This window comes from Coloeus monedula, assembly GCF_965178545.1.
Source record: "Coloeus monedula genome assembly, chromosome: 13".
Classification (NCBI taxonomy): Eukaryota; Metazoa; Chordata; class Aves; order Passeriformes; family Corvidae; genus Coloeus; species Coloeus monedula.
This window is the reverse complement of record NC_138793.1, coordinates 14,437,452-14,461,600: the sequence shown is the minus strand read 5'-3', so window position 1 is coordinate 14,461,600 and position 24,149 is coordinate 14,437,452. Positions and strand designations below refer to the sequence as shown.

At 50.5% G+C, this 24,149-nt stretch overlaps 1 protein-coding gene across 1 annotated transcript in view; it reads left to right on the top strand.

Annotated features, from left to right (window-relative positions):
* The window catches only part of CPNE2 (copine 2), a 39,438-nt gene extending 17,596 nt beyond the window's left edge, over window positions 1-21,842 (top strand). The window contains exons 5-16 of the mRNA XM_082290222.1: window positions 87-158; window positions 3,717-3,800; window positions 6,890-6,979; window positions 7,211-7,309; window positions 8,109-8,195; window positions 8,374-8,433; window positions 11,181-11,314; window positions 11,979-12,033; window positions 16,064-16,115; window positions 17,023-17,156; window positions 20,222-20,458; window positions 21,341-21,842. Coding sequence (XP_082146348.1) covers window positions 87-158; window positions 3,717-3,800; window positions 6,890-6,979; window positions 7,211-7,309; window positions 8,109-8,195; window positions 8,374-8,433; window positions 11,181-11,314; window positions 11,979-12,033; window positions 16,064-16,115; window positions 17,023-17,156; window positions 20,222-20,458; window positions 21,341-21,448 — 1,212 coding nt within the window. The 3' untranslated portion in view covers window positions 21,449-21,842. The remainder of the gene's footprint in view (window positions 1-86; window positions 159-3,716; window positions 3,801-6,889; window positions 6,980-7,210; window positions 7,310-8,108; window positions 8,196-8,373; window positions 8,434-11,180; window positions 11,315-11,978; window positions 12,034-16,063; window positions 16,116-17,022; window positions 17,157-20,221; window positions 20,459-21,340) is intronic.
* The last annotated feature ends 2,307 nt before the right edge of the window (window positions 21,843-24,149 follow it).

The following is a 24,149-nucleotide window of genomic DNA, read 5'->3' as shown; positions in this document are numbered from 1 at the left end:
ATGACACCCAAGAAAGGGGTTGAGTTTTTTACCAGAAGCTTTGTTTTTTGTGCTGAAAATGAATGCAGCCTTCCCTTGTCTTTCAGATAGCTGCCCAGGAGCTCTCAGATAACAGGGTGATAACTCTGAGCATGGCTGGCAGAAAACTGGATAAAAAGGTGAGTGGAGCTGTGTCTGGGGGATGCAATGTTAAACTTCTGTCCTTGGATTTAAAGAACCCTGCTTTGGGTGTAGCAGTGACAGAAAGCAGTCCCACTGGAGAAAGCATCAGGGTGAAACTGGGTGAGACCTGCTGGCTGCTGGGTACAGCTGCGCCTCAGTTTCCCCATTGTCATGGTATTTCTTCCTTCATCACACGTCTTGAGATGGAAGAATTCTGTGTGGCACAGGAGCTGTGTAACAGCATGTCTCAGAGACAGCAGATCTGCTGCTTCAGTGGTAGTTCTTTGGAATTGCCTCCTGACAGAGCTGGAAGTTTTGATGCCCTTTGACTCCGTATCTTAGGTGTGCTGAGAGCTCCTGGCTTAGGTGTGCTGAGAGCCCCTCTGGAAAGGGAGCAAACATCTGCATCTGTATCAAACTGTAGGGCCTGTCTTCTCCAGGGAAGAAGTGTGGATCTCACAGAGGCAGGTAACACAAGAGCTTTGGATATGATGCACAGAAAGCACTGAGCCTCTCTGAACAGCGTCTTCTGACCTTACTTACCAGGCAACCAGAGCTATTCCTCTTGAACCAGTGCTGTTGCTAAGCAATCAATGGGAATATTATTTTTCCTTCTTCCTAGTCTCTCCAGAGCTTATTTTATTGGCAGGATGGCCCTCCGTTTTTTTGTAAACAGGGTAAAGCAAGCAGTCAGGCAGAACAGTATTTGGTGGGGCAGAAGATGTGGTTCATCCAGTCCCATTGTTCAAACTGGACAGAGATCTGGTTTATCCAAGTGCTTTTTCCCACCTGTTGGAAATGGCTGTTTTCACACCCTTCTACTTACCTTGCCTAGTGCAAGGAGCCAAATGCCCCTGTTAAGAGGTAACAAATAACAGCAGCTCCATTTCATCTCTAGGTGTCAGCAGAAAGATTGTGCTCAGTGACCGCCTGCTGTCACCAAGAACTAACAAGGTTTCTTTGCCAGTTCCCATACTGCAGGACAGAGTTGCAGTGCTCAAAGTCCTGCTCCTGAGCAAAGGATGCTCAGGTCACCTCATGCAAATTAAAATGGCCCTTGAACAAGGAAACTGAATGGAAAACAGTATTTTTGAATCATTTTTGGTTATGGGTGAAATGCAGCTGTGGGAGCTGGTTAAAACTTGTTTAAGCTTAGGAAAGACAGTGAAAAATTGAATAAACAAAAGAAAACCAAGGCTAAGGTTGCAGCCTAGGGAGTTACAGCATCCTGTACCACACAGCACAGAGCTGGGGAGCATGGCTAGAGGCTCAGACATTATAGAAAGGGATTGGATCTCACAGGATTTTGTGGTGGGGTCATGGGGTCATCTTTGGTGCACACACCGAGCTGAAACTGTGGGCATCCCTTACTGGCAGCTGTGCCACAAACCCTGCTGGAGCTGTGCTCAGCCCCAGGCAGCTCCTTCTGCTGTGGCTACCCTGAGGCTGGGAGCTCTCTAAGGCTGCAGGCAGGGCCTCCTCCCCATCACATGTCCATTCCCTCCACCTGCAGCTCACTACCTTGATTTAAATGTTGAAGCTGCAAGGCAGGAGCATGTCAGCAGCACATTCAGCCTGAGGCTCTTGTACCTTATGTCAGATCAGTTCTTGGGAGAGTTGTTGAAAGATAAAGTGTCTTGCAGAAGAGGAGGTGCTTCCACCTGGGACCAGCCATGTGAAGCCCAGAGCTGTCCGTGCCACCACAGTGGTGGGGACAGCAGGAGGGCAGTGATGCTTCAGCATGGCTGGGGGACAGCAAGTGCTGTGAGCCAGGACTGCTGCTGAAGGCTGTGATTTAGGAAGCTGTATCTGCTGGAAGTGCCAGCTCTGCCCTCCTTCTCCATGGTGTGTAAAAACCAGTTTGGATCATTTAGATTCCTGGACCAATTTGCAGATCGATCTGGTCTGCTGAGCTTCTTTGGTTGCTCAGTTTCCATTTCCCGCCAGGTTTGCAGGGGTGAGATGTGTGTGGGTTTGATGTTTTAAAATAGCAGCCCACAAACTTGTGGCTTGGAGGCATCTCCTACTCTGCTTTGAACAGAACAAGGCTGACCAGACTTGCAAGCCAGACTGATCCATGTGGGATGGCAGCAGGTATCCTTCAAAGCTCCCCGCTGCCCTCGGAGCTGCTGCCTCCACCAGCCCACGCTGGGCTGGTGCTGATGAAGCTGCATTGGGTTGGAGGTTAAGTGAGCACAGGCAGGGTCGGGTACCCACCCCTGGTTCTTTAATCCATCTATGAAGCCTGAAAGTGCCAAGTCCAGGTGGTGGGTGAGCAAGATCAGAGCTGTGCTATAATTATAATGCTGAAGAAGGAATGGCTTGTGTTTCTATCCTATAAACGTGTGAAAAAGGGTAGGAAAAAAATAACCTCATCTCACCAGGGAGCATCCCTGTGAGCCTTTATGGTCTGCTTCTCTGCAGAAGAATTTTGACTGAAGCAGGTTGTAGTTTCCCCAAGCCAAAACACTTTGCAGTGATTTACTTTTCTGTCTGGCTTTAGAAACAGGGTTTAGATAGAAATGTTGACAGATTTTCTGCTGGGACATCACTAGAACCCATGTGCATCCCAGCTGCCATCTCCTGGGCTGGTTGTGGACAGGTGATCCTGGAGTGTCCATGTTTCCCCCTCCTCCATGCACAGCCCCTTGCATCCCCACTGTATCACTCAGAAGCCCAAAAAGCTCCTGTTCAAACCCACAGAGAGCTCCTCCAGCTCTTTGAAGGACTCAGACACCCATCTCCCTCTAGGAGGAATACCCAACTGAAATAACTTGAGCTCTCAATAGATTGTCTGGAATATTTGGGACTTGGTTTCTTGTTAGCAACTTCTTGGTTTTTTCTGAATGGGAATGAAGTTCTGCCTAGACAAGCTGGAGTTTCCCTGTCGGTGCCACCAGCGCCTCCTGCTTCCCCGGGCTGCGGGTGCCGAAGCAGCCCCCGTGCTGATTCCCAGCAGGGGCGTGTGTGTATGTGTACATATTCCTCATAAAGCAGCAGCCCTTTGTCGGGGGATTATCTGAGGAGATGCTGGCAGGAGAGGCAGCACACACTGACTCAGGGCTGCGTATCTCAGAGGGTGTTACATGATCTCTGTCAACACCAGGGCAGCTCGCTCCTTAAAGATTTCCTCTGCTTATGCTGTACTGCTGTGTGTAGGAGGGTGGATTTTTTTTCCTTCCTCCCCTAAGACACTTCATAATTCTGTTTCTCCTTTGAAGCTGTGGATGTTTTTCCAAGCCCAAACGCAGCTGCCTCCCAGCTGGGGTTGTTTTCCGTGGCATCTGTGTCCAGAGAGCTTGTCGGGTACAGGCACATGCTGGGGTGCCAACACACCCAAAAATGTGGTGGGGAAATCAAGGGGATTCACACAACCAGGATGGGGAGGTGGGCAGGATGCTGGCCATGGGTGCTGCCTGTTTGCCAGTGTGCCTGACCCGGCCCCATGAGGACAGGAGAATGTCTGCAGGGCTGGCACTGCCAGGGTAACATCTCTCTTGGACCTCTGCTACTTGCAGAGCACCATGTAACCCATCCCGTTCTTCTCCCTCCAGGACCTTTTTGGGAAGTCAGATCCCTTCTTGGAGTTTCATAAACCAGGTGACGATGGGAAGTGGATGCTGGTTCATAGAACAGAGGTGAGCAAAACTCCAACCTGAGCTGCTCAGACACCCCCATCCTCCATCCTCACATCAGCTTCTCTTGCCCTTCATGGTGTTATCCATTGCCTGTAGAGCAGGGTGGGGATCCAGGGATTTCAAAACCTTACAGCTCTCTTCCGGGTGCCCAGCTGAGGCTGCTGGACTCCAGCAGATGAAGGTTCACTGAGGCCAGCAAAGTCTTGAGATCCTTTCTGTACTGTTCACTGCTGTATCTAGCATGCAGAGAGGGAGATGGTCTTGAAGCCCAAGATAATCTCTAGGCTCATCCTGGGCTTAGACTGAGCCCTGGACCACTCTCCCTCCACTTGCTGGAGAATCAGGATGAGCTGTGACCTGGGGAGATGGTGGAGAGAGGTGGTGTGAGGTGGGGAAAGGTTAAAATGAGCTTTTGCCACACCTTCCCCTAAGCTGGGTGTTCAGGCACCTCCGGTTTCAGTGCATGAGCACTTGGCCTCATGTCTCATTGAGCCAGAGCCACAGCCAAGGAGGCAGAGACCCCGGGTCTTGGTGGATCTGATCAGGGCTGGCTGAGCCCTCCTCTCCCTCATTTATACCTGCTGTGATATTTTGATCCGAGCTCCCTCTGGTTACAATCTCGAGCTGCTAAAGCCAGTGATGTTAGAAATACCAGGCACAGCACGGGCAGGGAGAAACAGACTGGCTTCTGCTTTAACAATGGACTAATAAGTACTTTTCAACTGCTTATTTTCTTCTCCTCAAAGCTTGTTTCAAGGCTTTTTTAGTTTGCACGTAGTTCGGGCCAGCTGGCAGAGAGAGGAGGGGAATCACTGGCAGGGGGAACTCACAGCAGCCTCCATGGCAGAGGAAGAGAGCTCCATTCCACCCCATCTCACACCCTTCTTTTTCCATCCCTTTTCTTGCCCCCTCAAGGCCTGGTTAAGGCGCCTATTGTACCATCACAGGAAACTGCTGTAACAAAACACAGGGTGAACTGAGGTGGAAGGAGAAAGGGGTGTTTATTTACAAAGTCTCTCCATATGTTCGGTTTTACCACATCTGTGTGAAGTCCATGAGGTTTTCCTTCACTCACACACCCACATGCACATGAGCACCAGGGTGTGGGTAACACCTTGTGTCCTGTGGTACCAATACAGGCCATCCTTATAACCCCAGCTCTGCTGTTTATTTTTCGGTGCTTTCCCACACCACACCTTTCTGTGCATATTTAGTTCATATCAACCTTAGTATTTCTCCTGTATTTCTGTGGGAGCAGGCTGGGACCTTGCTTGGCTTTTTCTTCATGATTCAGTGTGGGTAGCTGGGCTTTGACTCAACAAGATGTGTTTCTCAGATGTGGGGATTTGCAGTGGCCTCCAGTCCTACCTCCTGGAAGAGGCGTGGGATTTGGGAAGGTGACTGTGCACCAGCCATTGCTGGGATCTCCATAAGCATGTCAGGTTTGTGGGGAGCAGATGTCTGTACTGGTGTTTCCTCTGAGTTGCTGCCCAGTTCCTCCACTGTCCTGTCTCATTGGATCAAGGTCTAGCCAAGTTTTCTTTCAAGTAATGGATGCTCCAACAGCCTGCACCTTACCAGCCCCAAATGCATCCAGCTGCCCTGGGAGAAATCCCACATTAGGTGACCCATCCCTGGAAGTGTTCAAGGCCAGGTTGAAACAGAGCTTGGAGCAACCTGGTCTAGTGGAAGGTGTCCCTGCCCACGGCAGGGGTTTGGAACTGGATTATCTTTAAGGTTCCTTCTAACCCAAACCATTCTATGATTCTGTGACCATCTTTGTGTTACTAGGCTGGATACAAAGAAATAAAGTTCTCCATTCTTGCAGCTTTCGGTGCAGGAATATAACCAGCTCTCAGTCTGATGCTGGCATTTCTCCTGCCACAACGAACAGGGCAGGTCTGACAGGGCAGGATTAGTGCACTGTTGCAGCCTGTTATCTAAGCACAAGTGTGAATGCTCAGCTGGAGATACTGGATCCTTCCTCACCCTCCCTGGTGACCTGGCAGCCTGTGGGCAGCATCTTGGGGTGTGTGGGCTCCCCCTGCTCTTCCACACTCCTGGAGGAGGTGTTCACAAATTCAACTAAACTGTTCCTGCAGGTTTCCCCTGCTCTCAGTAAGAGCCTGGCTGTCAAACAAGATGCCCATTCCAGGTCCCGTGCAGCTGTTTGCCCGCAGCAGCAGCCATGAATCTCTTCCTCACTGCTCTGCGCTGTGACTGTTCCAGCTGCAAAGATCCAAGGTCCTCCATGCCAGATATCCCCCATGTTTGCCTTGCACAGAGAAGGGTTAATTTGCTGCTTATGCCTGACTTTCTTAATATCCGTGTGAATCTCTGTGAGCACCACACCTTTTGTGAAAGAGGATCTTTGCCTGCCCCGCAGGCACCACCGATGTACGCAGCGTGTGCCTGGAGCCCGCTCAAGTTTGCTTAGGTTTCTACTGAGCAAATGCATTCTCTCAGGAAATGTCAAAAAGCATCAATTAATATTTCTCCAGCTCAGGCAGCAGATGTTACACAGATGAGACAAGAGAGCTTAATGTGCCCAGGGCTGTTTTGGCTTTCCAGAGCTGGTTGCAGCATCTTGCTGCTCCATCTTCGTGGTGGTCAGACCCCAGATGGATTCAGGCTGTGTTTGGGTGCTCGGGGGCTGTAAGCAATGAGTAGGGGGCAAGCAGTGGGATGCAGAGGGCATAAATAGTAGCTGCTGGCCTGGGAGTTGTGGGGTGAGTGGCTGTGCCTGTGCTCTGGGCAAGGCTGTACTCTGGGCATGGCTGTGCCATGCTGCCCAGGGTGGCACAGCTGTTCTCTCAGGCAGTTTCATTTAATTGCTCCCAGAGGTGGATAAATCACCCAATGCAACGAAAACAAACCTGGTTTAACTCACACGTTCTGCAGCCTGAGGAGGGGAAGCTGCTGTGTCTCAGTTACGGAGGCAGGAGAGGGCTGAGACAGGCTTGCCTTGCCTGGCCTGTCCCACTGGGAACCTGGTTCAGGGTCACTTTTGGAGGTGTGTCCCTGCTTTGTCCTGATCTCTACCTGTGGATGTGCCTATTGTAACAGCATGCCTCTGCTCACAACCCCAGGTGATCAAATACACACTGGACCCTGTCTGGAAGCCGTTCACTGTGCCTTTGGTGTCACTGTGTGATGGAGATATGGAGAAGCTGATAAAGGTAAGGGGCAGCCCTCTGGCTTGTATTGTGGGGATCAGCCTCTGGGACTGACTGTTAAACATCTAAACCCCCATGACTGACTTATTAAAGAAACCCAAAGCAACAAATGTCCAAAACAACAAAAAACACCTTGTTTGGGGTCTCCAGCAGAAGAGGTTGGGGACTTCAGCATGTCTCCTTGCAGGAGTTAGTTCCTGTGTCTGAGGCTGGTTTGTGCTCCTTCCACCCCAGGTGGTGTGTTACGACTATGACAGTGATGGGGGACACGACTTCATCGGGGAGTTCCAGACCTCAGTGGCCAGGTTGTGTGAAGCCCAAGATGCCTCTCCAGTAAGTGCTGACATGCTTTTGGGGAAGAATGGGGAAGAGGCTCCTCGGGGTTGGTGATAGACTTTGGTACTTGCACCTTCAACCTGTGCTGAGAAGAAGCCAAGTCCAAATTCCTTTCTCCTTTCACCCCCACCGTGAGTGACCCCCGCTATGGTTGTAGTTAAAACATCTGAGCTAGAGAGAGCTAAGGCAGACTTTGCTGAAAATCAGGCTCTGCTGGGATGTCTGAAGCAGCACCCATTATTTGGGGTGCCCTGTGGTTTGGGGGGCCAGAAGGGGAGGTGTGACTTGCTGGTGGGGCTGCATCTGCAGCAGGGGCAGCCTGATTCCCAGGAGTGCAGGTCCTATGCAGCTCCACACCAGTTTTGTGCCAAAGGTGTCCCCATTTTCCCCAGAAGTGCTGCCCAAGGTCCTTGGCAGATGCCTCCTGCCTGAAGGTGTGTTGTGAAGGCCCCTGGATAGCAGGGCTTTGCACTGCTGCCTTCACTAGGATTGCAAGCCAGCAGATCTTGGCTGAGGCACAGGGGCGTGTAAAACACTGTGTGTGGTGCATTGAGTTTCCTCTCTGGGCAGACTGAGGCATGAAAGCGCCCTGTCTAGGACTGCACAAGATGGGGGTGCCAGAGGCAGACACTGAGCCCGTTTTTCCTCTGGATTTGCAACCTATAGCCTGGCAATAAAATCTTCTCTTTCAGCACTGGAGGGAGGGTATGCCCAGGACATGCTGCTGGTGGCATCTGCAGCCACATGGCACATCCCAGCACTGTTCTCACACCAGGGTCTGTCTTATGTGTTACAGCTCGAGCTAGAGTGCATTAACCCCAAAAAGCAAAAGAAGAAAAAGAATTACAAGAACTCTGGGATCATCATTGTAAAGTCCTGCAAAGTGAGTATGTCACTGACATGTTTCCTTCAGCTTGTGACTGAGCTTGGGTCTTTCAGAGCTCCCCCATCCCTCCTGCCTCTGCCTCCCTTATGTTTCCAAGGACAGGCCCTGCATAGCCTGAATAATGATGACAATGATGACAGTTGCTGAAACACTGTTTTTTTGTTTATTCTGTCAGATAACCAGAGATTTCTCCTTCCTGGACTACATCCTGGGAGGCTGCCAACTGATGTTTACCGTAAGGACTTTTGCTTCTCCTTGCCCAGTGATAGTAACAGCTGTGTAATGGGCAGAACTGGGGAGGGAGGTTCTGTGTGAGATTCGGCACCAGCTTGGGGTGACTTCTCATGACAGTGAGGAGCTGCCCGTTTTGCTGTTAAACCATGTGGGTTTGAGGATTCTGGGGATGCTCAGGTATATCTAGTAGCATGGAGGGAGCTGGCTGGACTTTGGCTGAAGGCCAGATGTTCAAAAAGACCTTCTGACCCTTCACAAAATGTCACCAACTTCTCTCCCCACTTCAGGCTTTAACCACCCATGGTTTTTATGGAATCTCTCCTTATTCTGAACCCAGATGAGAGGCTTTGGGATGTTAAAGAGATGGTTTTCTGTTTTTACTGATATTTCCACCTTCTTTCAAGCTGGACCACAGCTTATCAGGAGTAAATAAGCAAGAACATGACAATCCTGAGTGAAATCACCACAATGCAGAACTGGGGTTCTCAATTTCTGCAAACTTTTCTCGTGCAGTATCCAGAGAGCTGCAGGCACTCGCAGTTAGTTCAGTTTGTATTTTGTTGTTTTATCTGAAAACATGATGGGGGAAGAGTAGGAGGAGGAGGAAGAGTTGCCATAGGAACAGCAATGATTGGGAGAGCTTTTTGTGTGCTGTTCTGCCTATGTGTGCTTTGGTCTTGGTGCTGGAGAGTGAATAGAAGAGAAAATCAGTGAATTTATTGGTAGTACAGAGCTCTTGTGTGAATTAGGTTTGAATGTAGAAATCTTCCCCCCATCTAAAGATCTGCTGGTTATTGGAGGGCTCCTCCTCCTCCTCCCAAGGCATCTTTGGTCCAAAGGGTGTGTTTCCGAAGGGTGCACCACTGCAGAAACACCTGAGCTGGAAGGAGGATGCTGCACACACCCCCTGCAATTTGGAAAGGCCACTGGTGTCCTCCCCACCAAGGGAGGGGGAGGGGAGAGAAGGGCTGAAGTCACAGAGAAGAGAGTTTTGGACCCAGTCACATGCCTAGTGTTGGAAGCAGACCAGCTGTGTCCCTCTCAGACCCATTGCCTGAGTCCTGCTCTTGATGACATTGCTTGCATGAGCAGGGCCCCTGCCTGGCTGACTCCACTGAGCCCCCACCCTGTGTCTCAGTTTCCCTCTTGCTCTCTGGCCATGGTGGCTTGGCCAGAGCTGGGTGCAGGGGCATTACAGAAATGAACCACAGGTTTGGTGAGGCCGTACAGTTGTTTGATGAAGAAGTTGGGTCTTTGTGGAACCATAGGGTGGTTTGGGTTGGAAGGGAGCTTCAAAGATCATCTCGTTCCACCCCCCTGCCATGGGCAGGGACAACTTCCATTAGACCAGGTTGCCCAGAGCTTCATCCAACCTGCTCTTGGACACTTCCAGGGATGGGGCAGCCACAGCTTCTCTGGGCAACTTGTGCCTCACCACCCTCATCGTGCAACATTTCTCCCTTACCTCCAATCCAAACCCACACTCTTCCAGTTTAAAAACGTGTTCCCTTGTCCTGCCATGTGGCGGCCAATTGACCTGTGGTACAAGAGACAGAGAGAGCTCTTGGTAAGACAGCCTCTGGTGCCAAAGACTTAGTGGTTATGGTGAGGGAAAGGAGCCTCTCCCAGGATGCCGTGTTTGGTTATGGTAATGCACCCCAGTTTGATTGCCTGGTTGGCTCCTGGTGTTAGCCACACCCCTGTACTTGAGCTCGAGCTGTGACATGCTCGGGGTCATTTGCCTCTAGAACCCTTCACAGGTTGTAGCAATAAACTGCTTTCTGTGGAACTCTACGCAAGGACCCTTCTCAACTCCGTGCCATCAGCTTAATGTTACTGGAGCCATCCCTGTGTCTGTGTGCTCATGCATGTGAGCCACAGAGTCCACAGGGAGCTCAGTAATCCTGCCATGCCTGTTTTACCAGCCAGCCTGCTACAAGGTGGTGGCACGTCCTGGGCTGTGATGTCTTCTTATCCCAGCCAGGCCAAGGTCCCTTCTCAGGCAAACTGCCATTCGCCCTCTCCCATGATGGATATGGAGCAAAATCTCCCTCAGAATCCCTGAGCTCAATTTAGCCAGTGGAGTTATTTTGGGTTTGCCTCTTCCCAACTCTTCCTTCCCAGTCATATCAAATTGGGTGGCTCAGCATCTCGCCTCTTCTGACCAGATTTATCTGGGTCTGAGGCATTTCTACAAATGCCTTTAAATAGAAAGCCTCATTGAGGAGGGAGGAAAAGGAGTGCCTTCCTGACAGAGTCCCCTGAGAGCTCAGCATATATTGGTCTCTGGGGAAGCCTGGTGAAGAGCAGATGTTCCTGCCTACAGGGAAAGATCTGCTCAGGGTTGTTATTCTTTGGTCAAAGACCTTGAGATCCAAATACCCAGATGGCCCTGGCTGCCTTGGTGCCATGGGGCTGCTCAGTTCCTGGGAGATGGGCAGCGAGAGTCCTGAGCTGGAGGTGGTGATGGCTTGCTCCAGGAGTAGGGGCTGCCTGGGGACACCTTATGTGATGCTCATTGATGAAAAGTGGAGCTGTAAGAGTGAATGACTTTGCCTAAGGTAGTATTTAATCAGCTTTTTGCAGGGAAGGTGCAGAAATGGATTTTGTTAAACTTTTTCAAAAACTTGAGGTTTGGGGGTTTGAGGGAACTGTGTGTGGGCCTCACAGCAGTGAAGGCTTGGTGGCCAGGTCTCTGGTGGCATTTGCTGACAGAGGATGGGTTTATGCATCTCTCTTGTCCTCCAGGTTGGGATTGACTTCACAGCTTCCAACGGGAACCCCCAAGAACCCTCCTCTTTGCACTACATCAACCCCTTGGGGACAAACGAGTACTTGTCGGCCATCTGGGCTGTCGGCCAGATCATCCAGGACTATGACTCGTAAGCACCGTGCCCTTCTGCCACCACCCCTGTTTTGCAGATGTTTCCCTGGCTTGCCAAGAGGCTTCTGGGATGCATCTGCCTTGATGCAGGGCTAAGTAATACCTTAAGGATGTTATTTACCATAAACATTGGGGTGCAGGAGGAGAGGGTTGAGACAGGCTTTCTCCTCTCGCCCCATTGCTGCTGTGGAGAGGAAGGATTGTTAGCAGAGGTGGAACATCATCTTCTGGGGGCAGGTGCCCTCAGCTTGCTGTTGTTTACTGTTTACTGTGACCCCAGATTGCCTCATTCTTCAGGCATCCTGTGGAGTGGAGAGAAGATCAGAAAAACATCATCTCAGACACTGATAGAGAAAACAAAACAGACGTATTTTGCTCTCACTGTGATGGCTTTTGTGACCAAAATGGATTGTTTATTTTTTAAAATCTCCAGGGTTACATGCCTGCAAGGGACACCTGTGTTTGGGCAAGAGGATGCTCCTGGTCTCTAAGGGAAACAGAGCAAAGCTGGACTCTTTTTATCTCTAAAGATCAAATTCAAGGGGGGATATCTATTCTCTCTGTTCAGCTCCCATTTAAAAGCACTGTATGTTTTGGGAGAAGCTGTGCAAGCCTGCCTTGTGTGTGTCAGTACACCCATATGTCTTCCTCCTTCTCTTTAGAGACAAGATGTTTCCTGCTCTGGGATTCGGCGCCCAGCTCCCGCCAGACTGGAAGGTGAAGTGCTGAGTGTTTGAGATGGGTTTGTCCTGATATTGCCTGGGCAGGAGCAGAACTGCCAGGGCTTGGTCAGGGAAAAGCTGCTGGGGAGAGGGGGAATAGGCAGATGTGGAGTCTCAGCCGGTGAGATGTGTCAGTGTGGGTGGGCAGCAAGGCAAGGATGGGGCATAAGCAGCCCATTCCTTCATTCTGCACTGGCATGAAAGCAGCAGCTCCCTGGCATTAATGGGCAGAGCCAGGCATTGATTCATTTTCCTGGCAGAAGGCAAGAACAATTCTGGGGAAGGGAAAAGGCCTCTGGATGAATGTGTCAGACAGCAGCTAAGTCTGGAAGGGGGCTGGGAGCAGGGAAGCCTTGATGTGATGTTGCACAGGCAGAGCCTGCAAGGACTGAAGCAGAGGAGCTTTCCCAAAAACCCACCTTGATCTTTGGTTAGGATTAGACACTGGTCCTGCAAGGGCTGAGCTGTGCATCCTGCTCATCTGGAGGGCGGGCAATGGGGCTGTTCCTGCAGCCTGGCTGGCAGATGGGGAGCATCTTCTCATGGCTGAAACAATGTGCTGGGACACCACCATCATTAATTACTGGCTGGGTCTTTTGGCCGCTCTTTGCTCACGCCCTTCATGTGCATTTTCTTTCTGCTCACTGGTTTTGAGGCGTTCCCAGCTTCAGGCTGGGGTTGAATCTCAGCGAGCCCTTTGTGTTCTGTGGGAGGGGAGCTGTGCTCTAGGCTGAGCACAGCGGGGGCACATAAGTCATGAGCAGCTGGGAACTGGGCTGGGAAGCTCATCACTGCCAGCCCTCGTGGCTGGGGATGTCCTGCCCGCTCCGGCTTTGTGCTTTTCTCTGCTCTCCCAGCAGCCAGAATTCATATGACTCAAGTGGGAGCTCTTGCTGTTTGCCAGCCACAGAAGGAGATCCCTCCATGTGCAGTTTGGGGCTGATTCATCCTCCTTGGCCTGCAAATGTCTCTGGTCTGTCACTTTATCCCTTTTGTTGGGAAAATCTAGGTAGGCAGCTTCCAAGGTCTAAGAGCCAGCTGCTGCCAGGGATTTATTACTTGGGGAGAAGAATGGGAATGGCAAATGCACTAGGGATGGAAAGAGCACAGCAGCTCGGGATCATCATGGTGAGCATCCCGTTCTGCTGCCCATGTGTGTGAGTCAGTGCCCACAGGAAAAGCATTGCTAGGTTGGAAACAGCCCTTCTGACAAGACTGGAGGTGGATACTGGGTTGAGGATGCTGGCTGGGGGCTCTGCACGTGCCTCCTGCAGCCTCCTGTGGGCCTGGAGATGCTCTGTAAAAGCTACCAGAAAAAAACTCCTTGTTTTTGCCCAGAATGATTTCTAAGCCTAAGTAAGCCCCAGTGGGGAGCAGCTTCTCCCTCCCCAGGTGCTTGGCCCCTGCCTGCAGGTTGCCCATGACTCATCAGTTGTCTTGTGTTTTCAGTGGGGCCATCCCTGGTGCATCTCCCTGCACCACTCCAGCCTGGGGCTTCATCTCACCCCAGCTCTCTCTGAGCATCACTGGCTCCACTCACTCATTAAAAGATTTTTTGGCTATCAAGGCTTGTTGGGTATTTTCAAAGCCAAAGCAGCAGCTCTTTGTGAAAACCTGTGACAGTGGACAGAGAGCAGGGACCCACAGACCCAAGTAAAGATTGCCAAGAGATACAGAGGTATAAATGGTGCTTTGTGCTCCCGTTGCCATGGCTCCCCCAACGCTTCTCAGGCGCCCATCGGAGCAAGATGTTTTGCACACAAAAGTCGCGTTGGAAATGTCAAAGAACATCTTGCCGTGTAACAGCTCTGTAGAGAGCCTCGAGTGGTTTCCTAGCAGGGAGCAGGAGAGGGGAGCAGATGGGTTGTGGTTTCTGGGGGATGAGCAAAGGCAAGGCAGCAGCAGAGAGGAGGATTCTTTATGTCGGAGCCACACCGGTCACCTGGATTTGGGAGATGGGATCAGCCAAAGGAAGCTGGTGGCTTCACTGATGTGCAACCCCCATCCTTTTGCCTTTTATATATAGGGAAACTGAGTCATGGCAGGGGTGGGATTCCTTGGGAGGATGCCAGAGAACCCTCTGTGAGGTTGGTCGTACCCTTTGGGGTGGTTCAAAAGTTTCTCCCTGTGAGTTACTGAGGAATGGGATACCTGTAGGTGCTCCATGTACATTTAACTGGACTCCACAGAAACTGTTTTCAAAGTACAAGCTGAATAGGGAATGACATCCTTTCTTTTATGTTTTTTGTTATTTTGAAGCCCTCCTGTTGATTTTTTAGCAGATACATATATAGAGAAAGCGAGATAGATATATATTTATATATATATATATATATATATATATGTAAAATTCATAAACTCCAGAGGAGGTTTTGCAACATTTCTGCCACGTAGGGGTTATGCTCTGTAGACAGTGAGGAACGCAGCTTCAAACCATTTCATTGCTTCTTCAAAGAAAGATAAACCCCTCTTTTGCAGTGCAAAACATGGAAATATTTCTGCCTGCCTTGTCTATAAATACTTGTGGCAGAATTTTGAATATCTTCTAAAAAAAAAGGAAGCAAGCCCATTACAACCACAAATCAGCTGAATTTGGGTATATTGCCCAAAATCGAGGCTTCTGTGAGAAGGGGTGTTCGCAAAACACAGTTGTGCATTCAGCTTGTCTCTAACCTGGTGGCTGCGAGTGTTCCTGGTTGTGCTCTGCAGGCCCAGAGAGACCTGAGCAGGCTGTGGCCAGTCAGGTAGCCCATCAGCTTTGCAGCACAGGGAAGACTTTTGGTTGACTTTACTTCTGTTTGGTTGCTATTTCCCACCCTACAGCCTCTTGTAAAAACAGTTTCTGCTGCTTCTGACACAATGCCCAGCATAATTGGAAAGTCTGAATCAGACGCGTGGTGCATTTGCAGCCTTGGGAGGACTCCGGCTTCAGACGGCGCTTTGGAGGACACTCGTTTTGCCAGCACTGGGAATATGCGTGTCCCCAAGCAATTCCCTTGCTGAAAAGCTCAGCAAACCTCCACCCTTCCGAGAGAGAGACAATATTCTTGTTTTGTAATGCTGGCATGAAGAGGGTGGGACCTTTTTGTTTCAGAGTCCTTGAGCTGGTGGCCTGAAAGCCCAAATCACCCCTTCAACTTTCAGAGGTGCTGGAAGAGGCAGTTGCACATCCTTGATGCTCCTGAGAATTTGTTTGCTTCTTAGAGTGCCTGAATTGCTGGGAGCAGAGTGAGGAATGCCTAACCCCACACATGTGGTGGCTGTTCCACAAGCAGGCTCTTGACCCACACCAGCACTGGAAAGGTTCATACTGGCAACCAGGAGCCCTTTCTTGCAGCTGGGCTGCTGAGCTGCCTTTGCTGGCAAAGACAGGTTCAAAACAACTGCTGTCCAGTACATCAGGCCAGGGATCAAGGTGTGAGGGCTGTCTGCTCCTGCCAGTGTCCCACAAGACCCTCTCCCTCAGCTTGAAAGGAGGTGGTGGAAAAGCTAAAGGATCTTGGATGTGCTGTGGCATCATCCTCGTGCAGAGAGATGGGGAATGGAGATGCTGCCAGGAGTGGACTCCCTGTGATGAGTTTGGGTTTTCTCCCTTTATAACCTGTAATAGGATGAAGTCATTTCTCCTAGTGACTGGTGAGATGGCACAACTGGCTGAGAACCTCCCTTCTGCCTGCTTCCCCTCTGGGCTGCCAGTGGGAAGCCACGGAGACAAACCTGCCTTGGTAACTGTAGAAGAATGTATGGTGTGATAATTTCAGGAGACTCCATGATGGGGGCGCTGGGGCACTGGTTCATCCTCAAGTGCTGCTCAGCCCTGACCATGTTTGTGTTTGCTGTTTGAGTAGCAGAGGGCTGGGAGGTGTCACTGATCCAGCAGGATGGACCATAACTCTGTGACTACCTGTTTCTGCTCTAGGGAAGCATCACACCTAAACCTGCCCTGCAGCATCAGCTAAATTCTTAGTGAGCTGCCTGCCCTGCACTGGCCCTCCAAGTTAATTTGGGTCTTTTCTTCTCCACAGGTATCCCATGAGTTTGCCATTAACTTCAATCCCAGGAATCCATTCTGTTCAGGTAAGCATCTACCGGGCCTTTAGGACTCCTTAGGTGCTTTCAGTGCTTTCTGTCCTTCCTCTGCATTTCTTCAATGACATCATCATCCCTGGTGGTGTTCAAGGCCAGGTTGGATGGGACCCTGAGCAACCTGATCTAGTGGGTGGCATCCCCACCCATGTCAGCATGGTTGGCACTAGATGATCTCAAAGATCCCTTCCAACATGAACCATTCTGTGATCATGGGGGTCTTTCAAGGCGTGTTCAGAGACAGGCATGAGCGGTGAAGCAGAGCACATGCTAAAGGCACACTCAGAGGAAAGCAGAGAAAATTTGGGGGTGTGTAGGAAGGCCCAGGGTAAAATGCAACTGGATTCAGACTGTGTAAAATCCGCCTTCGCTCTGCTGTCTGGTGTGTCCTACCAGCCGTCTGCTCCCCCAGCAAGGCTGAAAGAAACACAGGGCCTGTTTAGCAGATGGGGAATTCAGACTTAATGCTCCATTTGGCAGCTGAGAGCTGCTCACAGTGATGGCTGAAGGACTGCTCAGATCCTAAGTGGTAAGGGCTACTGTGGACCCTCTCTATCTGTTTTTTGGTTATGTTCAGAGACCAGGAGTTGCTTTTCTTTTTGCTCCTCCTCCTTGGCTGATTCTGAGATTTTTTCACAGTCCCAAAGGATGCCTTCATTGACTGTGGGCACTACAAAGGCTTCCCTACCACAGAAGGTTTGAGGACCCACTGCAGAGTGACCAAAGAGCAAAGCTGGAGTATTCAGAAATTTGGGGTGGAAGAAACTCATGGATCTGGATGAGTCAGGCAGGAAGAGGGGGGAATAGATCTGACTTCAGCTCCATGACAGCATCAGCTAATGATTCCTAACTGGGTTGTGACACTCTGTAATGCCTGGTTTCTCTGCTTTCCCTGAAGGTGTGGAGGGCATTGTCCAAGCATACTCTGCCTGCCTGCCCCACATCCGCTTCTATGGACCCACCAACTTCTCCCCCATCATCAACCACGTGGCCCGTTTTGCAGCTCAAGCCACCCAACAGGAAACTGCATCAGTAAGTCCGTAAGATTCCATAACGTGATGGCAGTCCTGATGGCTTTGGCCAGGGGAACACAAAGCCTGAGCTGGGTTTTGTGCCTTTCCCTTCTCTGTGGGTCCAGTCTTGCCAGTGGTGACCAAGGTGTCCTCTTAGGGGTGTGAAGAGCATGAGAAGTCTGCAAGATAGAGCTCCCTTCGGTCCATGTGACAGCAGGCTGCCCATGGAGGATGGTAGATCTGGCCCCTGGGTTTTGCTGGCCAAAACAGCTCAGCTTGGGCATCATCAGTTGCATGGCAGGAGATGTTGGGGTAAAAGCTTCCCTGATTCCTGCCTGGAACAAAGCAGGATCACACCTGAAACCTCTTCCCCACGAGGACCTTTTCCAGCCTTGCTGTGAGTGCTGTTGCTCTTCCCAGCTCCAGGCATAAGGAAATACGGAATTTGGTTTAATTCAGCACAGATCCAGGTCGCTCCTCATTTTTTCATTTTCTCTGTCACTGTCAGTGGGGGAGGGAGAGCCCACGGGCTCAGCACTGAGCAAAGGCGCTAATCGTATGCAAATTGCACCCCTCTGCTGGCACTAATAGTTTAATCAAGGGAGATTTTAAATAATGGGCACTAATAGTGCCGTCAGAGGCAAGCCTGGCTTGGCTCGGGCATTTTTTTGGCAGCACAAAGCGTTATTGATGAGGGATCTCACTCCCCCGGGGTCTTCTCCTCTTCCATCTCATCTTCAGCTCGTGCATCAAAGCCACCCCTGGTGCTGACAGCTTCAGTGGCTGCCTGGACCTGCCCTCCTCTTCCTCCCGCTCTCGCTTGCTCCCAGCATTTCAAATAAAACCAAAAAAACCTTGTAGTTTTTCCATAGCAACATAGATCACAAACAGAGCCCTCAGCTCTTAAGGGATGGGAGACTAAAACATCCTGGGGCTGGGGGAGGGACAGAGGGATATTACACCATTTGTCTCTTGGGGAAGGATTAATAAGCTTTGGGGAATTAAAACTCACCTTTCCAGCAGGGTCCCTGCATCCAAACTGCCCCTTTTCTTACCTCGTGCTGTTTGATGCTGCCAATCCCTTTTCAAGTCCCGCTCACCCTCCTGAACCTAATTGCTGATATCATTAACAAATGGATCAGGAATCATCCCAGGAGCCCACGTGGATGCAGAGGTCGGCCATTTTAACAACAAAAGGATGAGAAAGGAGGCAGGTGCTGCTGGATTGGTGTGCCATGGACCCCCCAGCCTGGTCCCTGTGCACCAGCAGCTCTGATTGCAGCTTGGCGTAGGTTCCACCCTGAATGGGTGCTGCAGCTGGAGCCCAGAGGTGCCACCAGCACCCCTTTCCTGCTGTCATTTACTGACACTGCCAAAACTGTCACTGCTCCTTGGGGAATCTCCCACTGATCCTTTCCGGCAGTGCCCGCTGCTCCCTTGCTAATAGTGATGCTCATCGTCCCTACACAGCCCCTGGGCTTTGAAGCTGATCCCCAGCATCAGCTCTTCCTCCTTTTGACCTCTGAAATATGTTGTGATAAACATTTGACAAGCTCTGCCTCCCCGCCCCTTTTCCTGCATACTTTCCAGCATTTTTCTCTGATCCTGTTACGGATTTCACAGAAAAAAGGGAACAAAGGGAAATAGCCCTTTCCATGTTTCCAGTAGAGAGGCCAGGCAGGGAAGGGGAGAATCAGCTTAAAGTCATTCTCAGCTGCTCCCCGCAAGGTTTTATACTCTTCCTCTCTATACTGGTTCCCAGACAGGGTGAGGTCTGAGTCCTGCTTCCAGTTATGACCAGTGCAGGTCCTCTCCTGAAGTTTACTCTTGTCCTCTAGACTCACATGTTGCAGACCTGCTCTGCAGACTTATGTTTCACCATGATTTGCTCTCAAAAGTTCATATTTAGATAAAAACTAAAGCCTGGGCAGTGCTGTGTAGGCAGGGTTAATGCATCAAAAGGGGCTGGAGTGGGGAAGGGTCTGGCTTGGGAAAACCTCCTCACCTCTGTCCTCAGGTTGTGTTAAAGCTCTGCGCAGCCTTGGAGTTTAGCACTGGAGACCATCAAGAGAAGATGAAGCTTAGGGAAGGTTTCAGGAGATGTGGGCTGGAGGAAGACCAGAAAAACAGGCTTGGGGCAGCACTCCCTCCTTTGCTTTTCCAGGACGCTGCACTAGCGGTTTTCAGAGGAAATGGAAAGAATGAGGAGCGGAACAAAAGGCTTTAATGCTCTTAAGTGCTTGTTTTCGTCATTTCTCCAGCACACACAAGCTCTGTAATGTGCCAGAATTGAGCCATTACCTTCCCTGGAGATGGAGGAGATGGGATTTTGGGGGGTCCACATCCTTCAGATGTGCTGAGCTGAGTCCAGCAGGACCATCTGTCCATCTGTTTGTTTGTTCATCCTTCCACAGCTCTGCAGGACTGCTCCTGGTGCCCTCCTTTTCCCAAGGGAAGGAAAGCAGCCTCTGATGCTGCTGCTCTGTCATCCCCCAGCTTGCTGGTACCCTCTGCATCCCCTCTCAGTGCCTCCCATACCCATGGCTTTTTACAGGAGATGGACAAGCCCTGAGCATGGGATGGCCCCACAGCCCGGTAGTGCAATAGGGGAGATGCTTCCCATCAGTGCAGGGAGATGTTGATGGGGAGCACCCCAAAACACACCCCACTGTGTGCAGGCAGGGGGAGATTTAATCTCCCAGCTGGGCTCATGTCCCAGCTCTGAACTCCTCCTGGCCCTGACATAAAAGTCCTGTACAGTTTAGAGGTTGGGGTTTTTGCATCATTAAGTACAATAAATCAGTAATTCAGAAAAATATTTAGGAGTGGGACCTGGTTTGTTATTTCTTTAAGATCTTTCAAAAGCCAGGGGGAATAGGAACCCTGAATTTCTGGGTTCTGCTAAAGGGAGTGATGCCAGCTGTCCTGGGAAATGGTGAACCTCACTCCCAAATCCCCAGGGGACCTGCCATCCCTCGACATGTGAAGCACCCTGTCCACTCACAGCCCTCAGTGTGAGCCCTGGCTGCAGTGTGAGGGTGCTGGCATCCCAGTGGGTCTGACCCTGTGCCCTCCCCTCCACAGCAATACTTCATCCTCCTCATCATCACAGATGGGGTGATCAGCGACATGGACGAGACGAGGCACGCCGTGGTGCAGGCGTCCAAGCTGCCCATGTCCATCATCATCGTGGGCGTGGGCAATGCTGACTTTGCTGCCATGGAGTTCCTGGATGGGGACAGTCGGGTGCTGCGCTCCTACACCGGCGAGGAGGCCGTGCGCGACATCGTCCAGTTCGTGCCCTTCCGGAATTTCCGCAACGTGAGTGAGGGCAGCGGGGAGGTGATCACAGGGAGCAATGGGGTGTCAAGCCTGGAAATGACCCTGGAAGCAAACAACCATGGTAGAGGTAGATAGGAGCAAGAGGTACCCGCCTGTCTTACCATCCCTCAGGGATGCTCCAGCATGGATCACATAAATCAGCACTGCAGGCAGGGACAGAGAGGCTCTGCATCTCTAGTGGGACCTGAGCTCCCCCCTATTTCTCCATCCCCTGTCATTGTCAGATGGGTGGGAGCAAACACCAGTGACTCAGAGCAGGGTCTGGGTTCCTGCAGCAGGGTGGGGCAGCACTGGGCTCGCGTCCCTTGCCACAGTCCTGTGCTGGTTTTGGTGTCTCCCACACAGGTTTCATCCAGCACCCGTGATGTGCCACACACCAAGGGCTTCATGCTTAGTTGTCCTGAGCATGAGCCCTATGCCCCTGATCCCCTGTAGGAAGGGGCAATGGTAGCACTGGCCCTGCATGTCCCCTCTGTGGAATGGTCCATTGCAATCATCCAGGAGACAGCTCTGGGCAGAAGCTGTTGCTGGCACAGGATTGATTGCCAAGGATGCAGCTTGTACTTCCCCTTTTTCTGAAACTTACTGGTGTCTTTCTATTTCACCTCCTGGTACTCATACCTGTTTTTTCTGACCTACCCAGGATGTTTTATTCCTCTGTACCAGTGAATTATGTCCTGGAGGGAAGGGTATTATATAGAATAAAATAATCCCAGGTGTATAAAATGCTGGCTATCAGTAGACTCTAGGGGGTATTAAATGAAATGCGAAGATCTGGAGTTGGGGATAGCCCAGACACGTTTGCTTGGTTGGTCTCCTGTGGCTGTCCTAACACTGGTGTTGGTTCCCTTTGGCGTACAGGTCCCCAAGGAGACCCTGGCCAAAGCTGTGCTGGCAGAGCTGCCCCAGCAAGTTGTGCAGTACTTCAAGCACCAAAACCTGCCACCCATCAACTCGGAGCCCGCGTAGAGCTGTGCCAGGCTGCACCCTCTGCATGTTGCCGAAGCCTGTTGGTCCTGCCAAAAGCACGTTCCACATGCTTTTAAGAGAAGAATACCCTCCCTGAAACACTTTGTACTTCTTAATTTAATTGCTAAGTTCTTAAGACTCATCCCAGCGAAGGGTCTGGATTAATTTTGTACAGTCTTGGCCCGAGGTAACACTAAGCAGCCAGGCCATGCCTTGGTCCTGCTCTGTTGAGTCACTTTTCAGTATTGAATGTACTTTGTATAATTTCAGTGGTACAGGATATAATTTTTATGATCAAAACTTGCTTTTTCCAAGCAATGAAATGCTTAATATATTATTATCATGCAATGAACTGGTCGTTGTATAGTTCATGTATTTGCGTTGTACCTGTACATGTCAGGTTCCGTGTTCATTTTTATACTGTGTACATGTTATATTTGTTATACTCAGGTTAATAAAGAAACTTGGACATTTAAAACAAAAGTTTCCTAGATGGGAAGGTCTGGGAGCAGCTAACACTGTCAGCAGTGCTGGGTGTTTGGAGTTACCCTGACAGGGCCTGTCCTGGTCCCTCAGATGCTCTGCTGGCTGTGCCCCAGGATCAGCCGCACGCTGTCAACGACAGCAGCCCAGAGGCAGACTTAGTGAAGGTGGATATCCTGGGGAAGGCAGCATGCCCTTAATGCCTGCCTGAGCTGGGTCTGTGTGCTTGGGAAAACCCCAGTGACCCCACAACAAACCATCAAAGGGAGTTTCACGGTTCACTGCTGCTTCAACTCTAGAAAATTTTCCAAGTCTGAGTAACAAAAGCTCCCTGCTGCCTGGGAGAAGATGGGCTAGGTAATGAAATCCTGCTCTCTAGCAGCTCCTCGAGCTGCTCATCAGCAATGTGCTAATTGCTGCTTTCTGCTGTTCCTAACTAGATTAAGGTCTTTTGAAGCTGAGGATGCTGATGAATATCCATCAGGGATCACCAGGCCTACTCCAAACTCAAGCAGACTTTACCTCCCTCCTCCCTGTTAGTGGAAGCTTTTGAGATGGGAGGTTGCTGTCCCTATGTAAAGCCTGCAGCTCTTTCTGCACACGCGTGTGCTACTGGCTGTGCTCTCTGCCACCGACCACCCAGCAACCTTGTGGCTGTCACTGCTGTCACGGAGTCACCAGCACACAGATGGCCCTGGGCAGTCCCACAGTGAGCTGGCTCTAAGCACAGTGCTGGGTGAGACCCCATCCCTTGGGGGAGGTGGGACTGCTCCGTGAAACATTTGCCTTGCAAAACCTCCTGGAAGGAAAAATAAACAGCCTTCCAAAGGGAGAAGCAGCCTTTGAAGGGTGGCTTGTTTAAAAATAATGCTGTATCCAGCTCAGCTTCCAGATCGAAGTCTGCGGCTTTGGAAAAATTACTTTTTTTTTTTAATTTCCATAAGAGAACCTCACACGCAGCTGCAGGAGCTTGTAAGCTCTTCTGCTAGTAGAGTATTTGTGGGGGTTTGTGGGGTTTTTTTAACACCTCGCTGAAGCTTTAACAACTAGCACAGACAACAAGCGGTTTATTGAGCTGTCCCTGGGGAGGGGATGAAGCACACACTATGCAGTCATGGTTTTTTCTTAGAAATAACCAAAAAAAAGTATCCAAATCCACCAGTGAATGAGAGTTGCTGGAGCCAGCCAAAGCCAGCTCTTTGTCTCCAGCTTTGGCGGCCCAGGGCAAGGCTACTGCCACAGCTGCCCTTTTCAGGTCTGATTTATCCTCCATCCCATGCACTCTTCACTTCCCAGCACATCTCCCAGGGCACTGGAGTATTTTAATGTCAGATGGCTTCTGCTGTACGAAGGTAAATGGGACCAACGGATGGAGTGAGGAGCTGGGACAGCTCTGCAGTTTGTTTACATGGGCCAGGCCCTGAGAACAGCAGAGCTGACTCAAAGGCATTCCCCAAGTGTCCTACTCCATTCTTTTAGGAATGGGAGAAAGGCAGAGGGCCCTCACATCTGCTTTTCCTGGATTATGTATCCTCCTGGCCTTGCATGGCTCACTATAAACACCATCTCACCTGCAGCCCACCACCACATCTACCACAACTGGCTGGCAACTCCCACTATAAATTTCTGTCTAAATCAGGTATTTTGATTGCAGCTGTGCAAGATACCACTCAGGATGCTCAGCATGCTCACAGCTGGGCCAGGTTGCTCTTACTCTACAGTCAGGTTATTGACCTAGTTTAATGCCAGGGAAGATCACCAGCAGCTCTTTTTTTTTATTAAAGTTGCCTCTGCAACTTTAATAAAAAAACGTGGGGGTTTTTTTGTGCACCGCTTCCATTTCACTCCATAGCTCAGTAAGATGAAAGTCACAAAAGCAAAGCATTAGGGAGGCTGCATGAGATCTATTTATTTTCCACCTGAAAGTGCCTTAATTACAGTAGCTAAAGAAGAGGCAGGAGCAACTCTGGAGCAAACACAGGAGGTGCCAGGCAGCCCAGAACAGGGGAGGAATTACAGTGTGTCTGTAAGGATCTGATTGTAGAACAGGGCTGTGCAAACAGAAAGGGTATTTGGCTAAGGATAGCTTCATTGTGACCACAACTCTCCCCATTTCCTTTGGAAAGTTCAACACTCAAGCTAAGGCATGAATCCACTACAGGCCTTGTTTCCTCTGCTTTTAGCCCAGCTGCTCCCTCACAAGTCCCTCAGTGTTGTG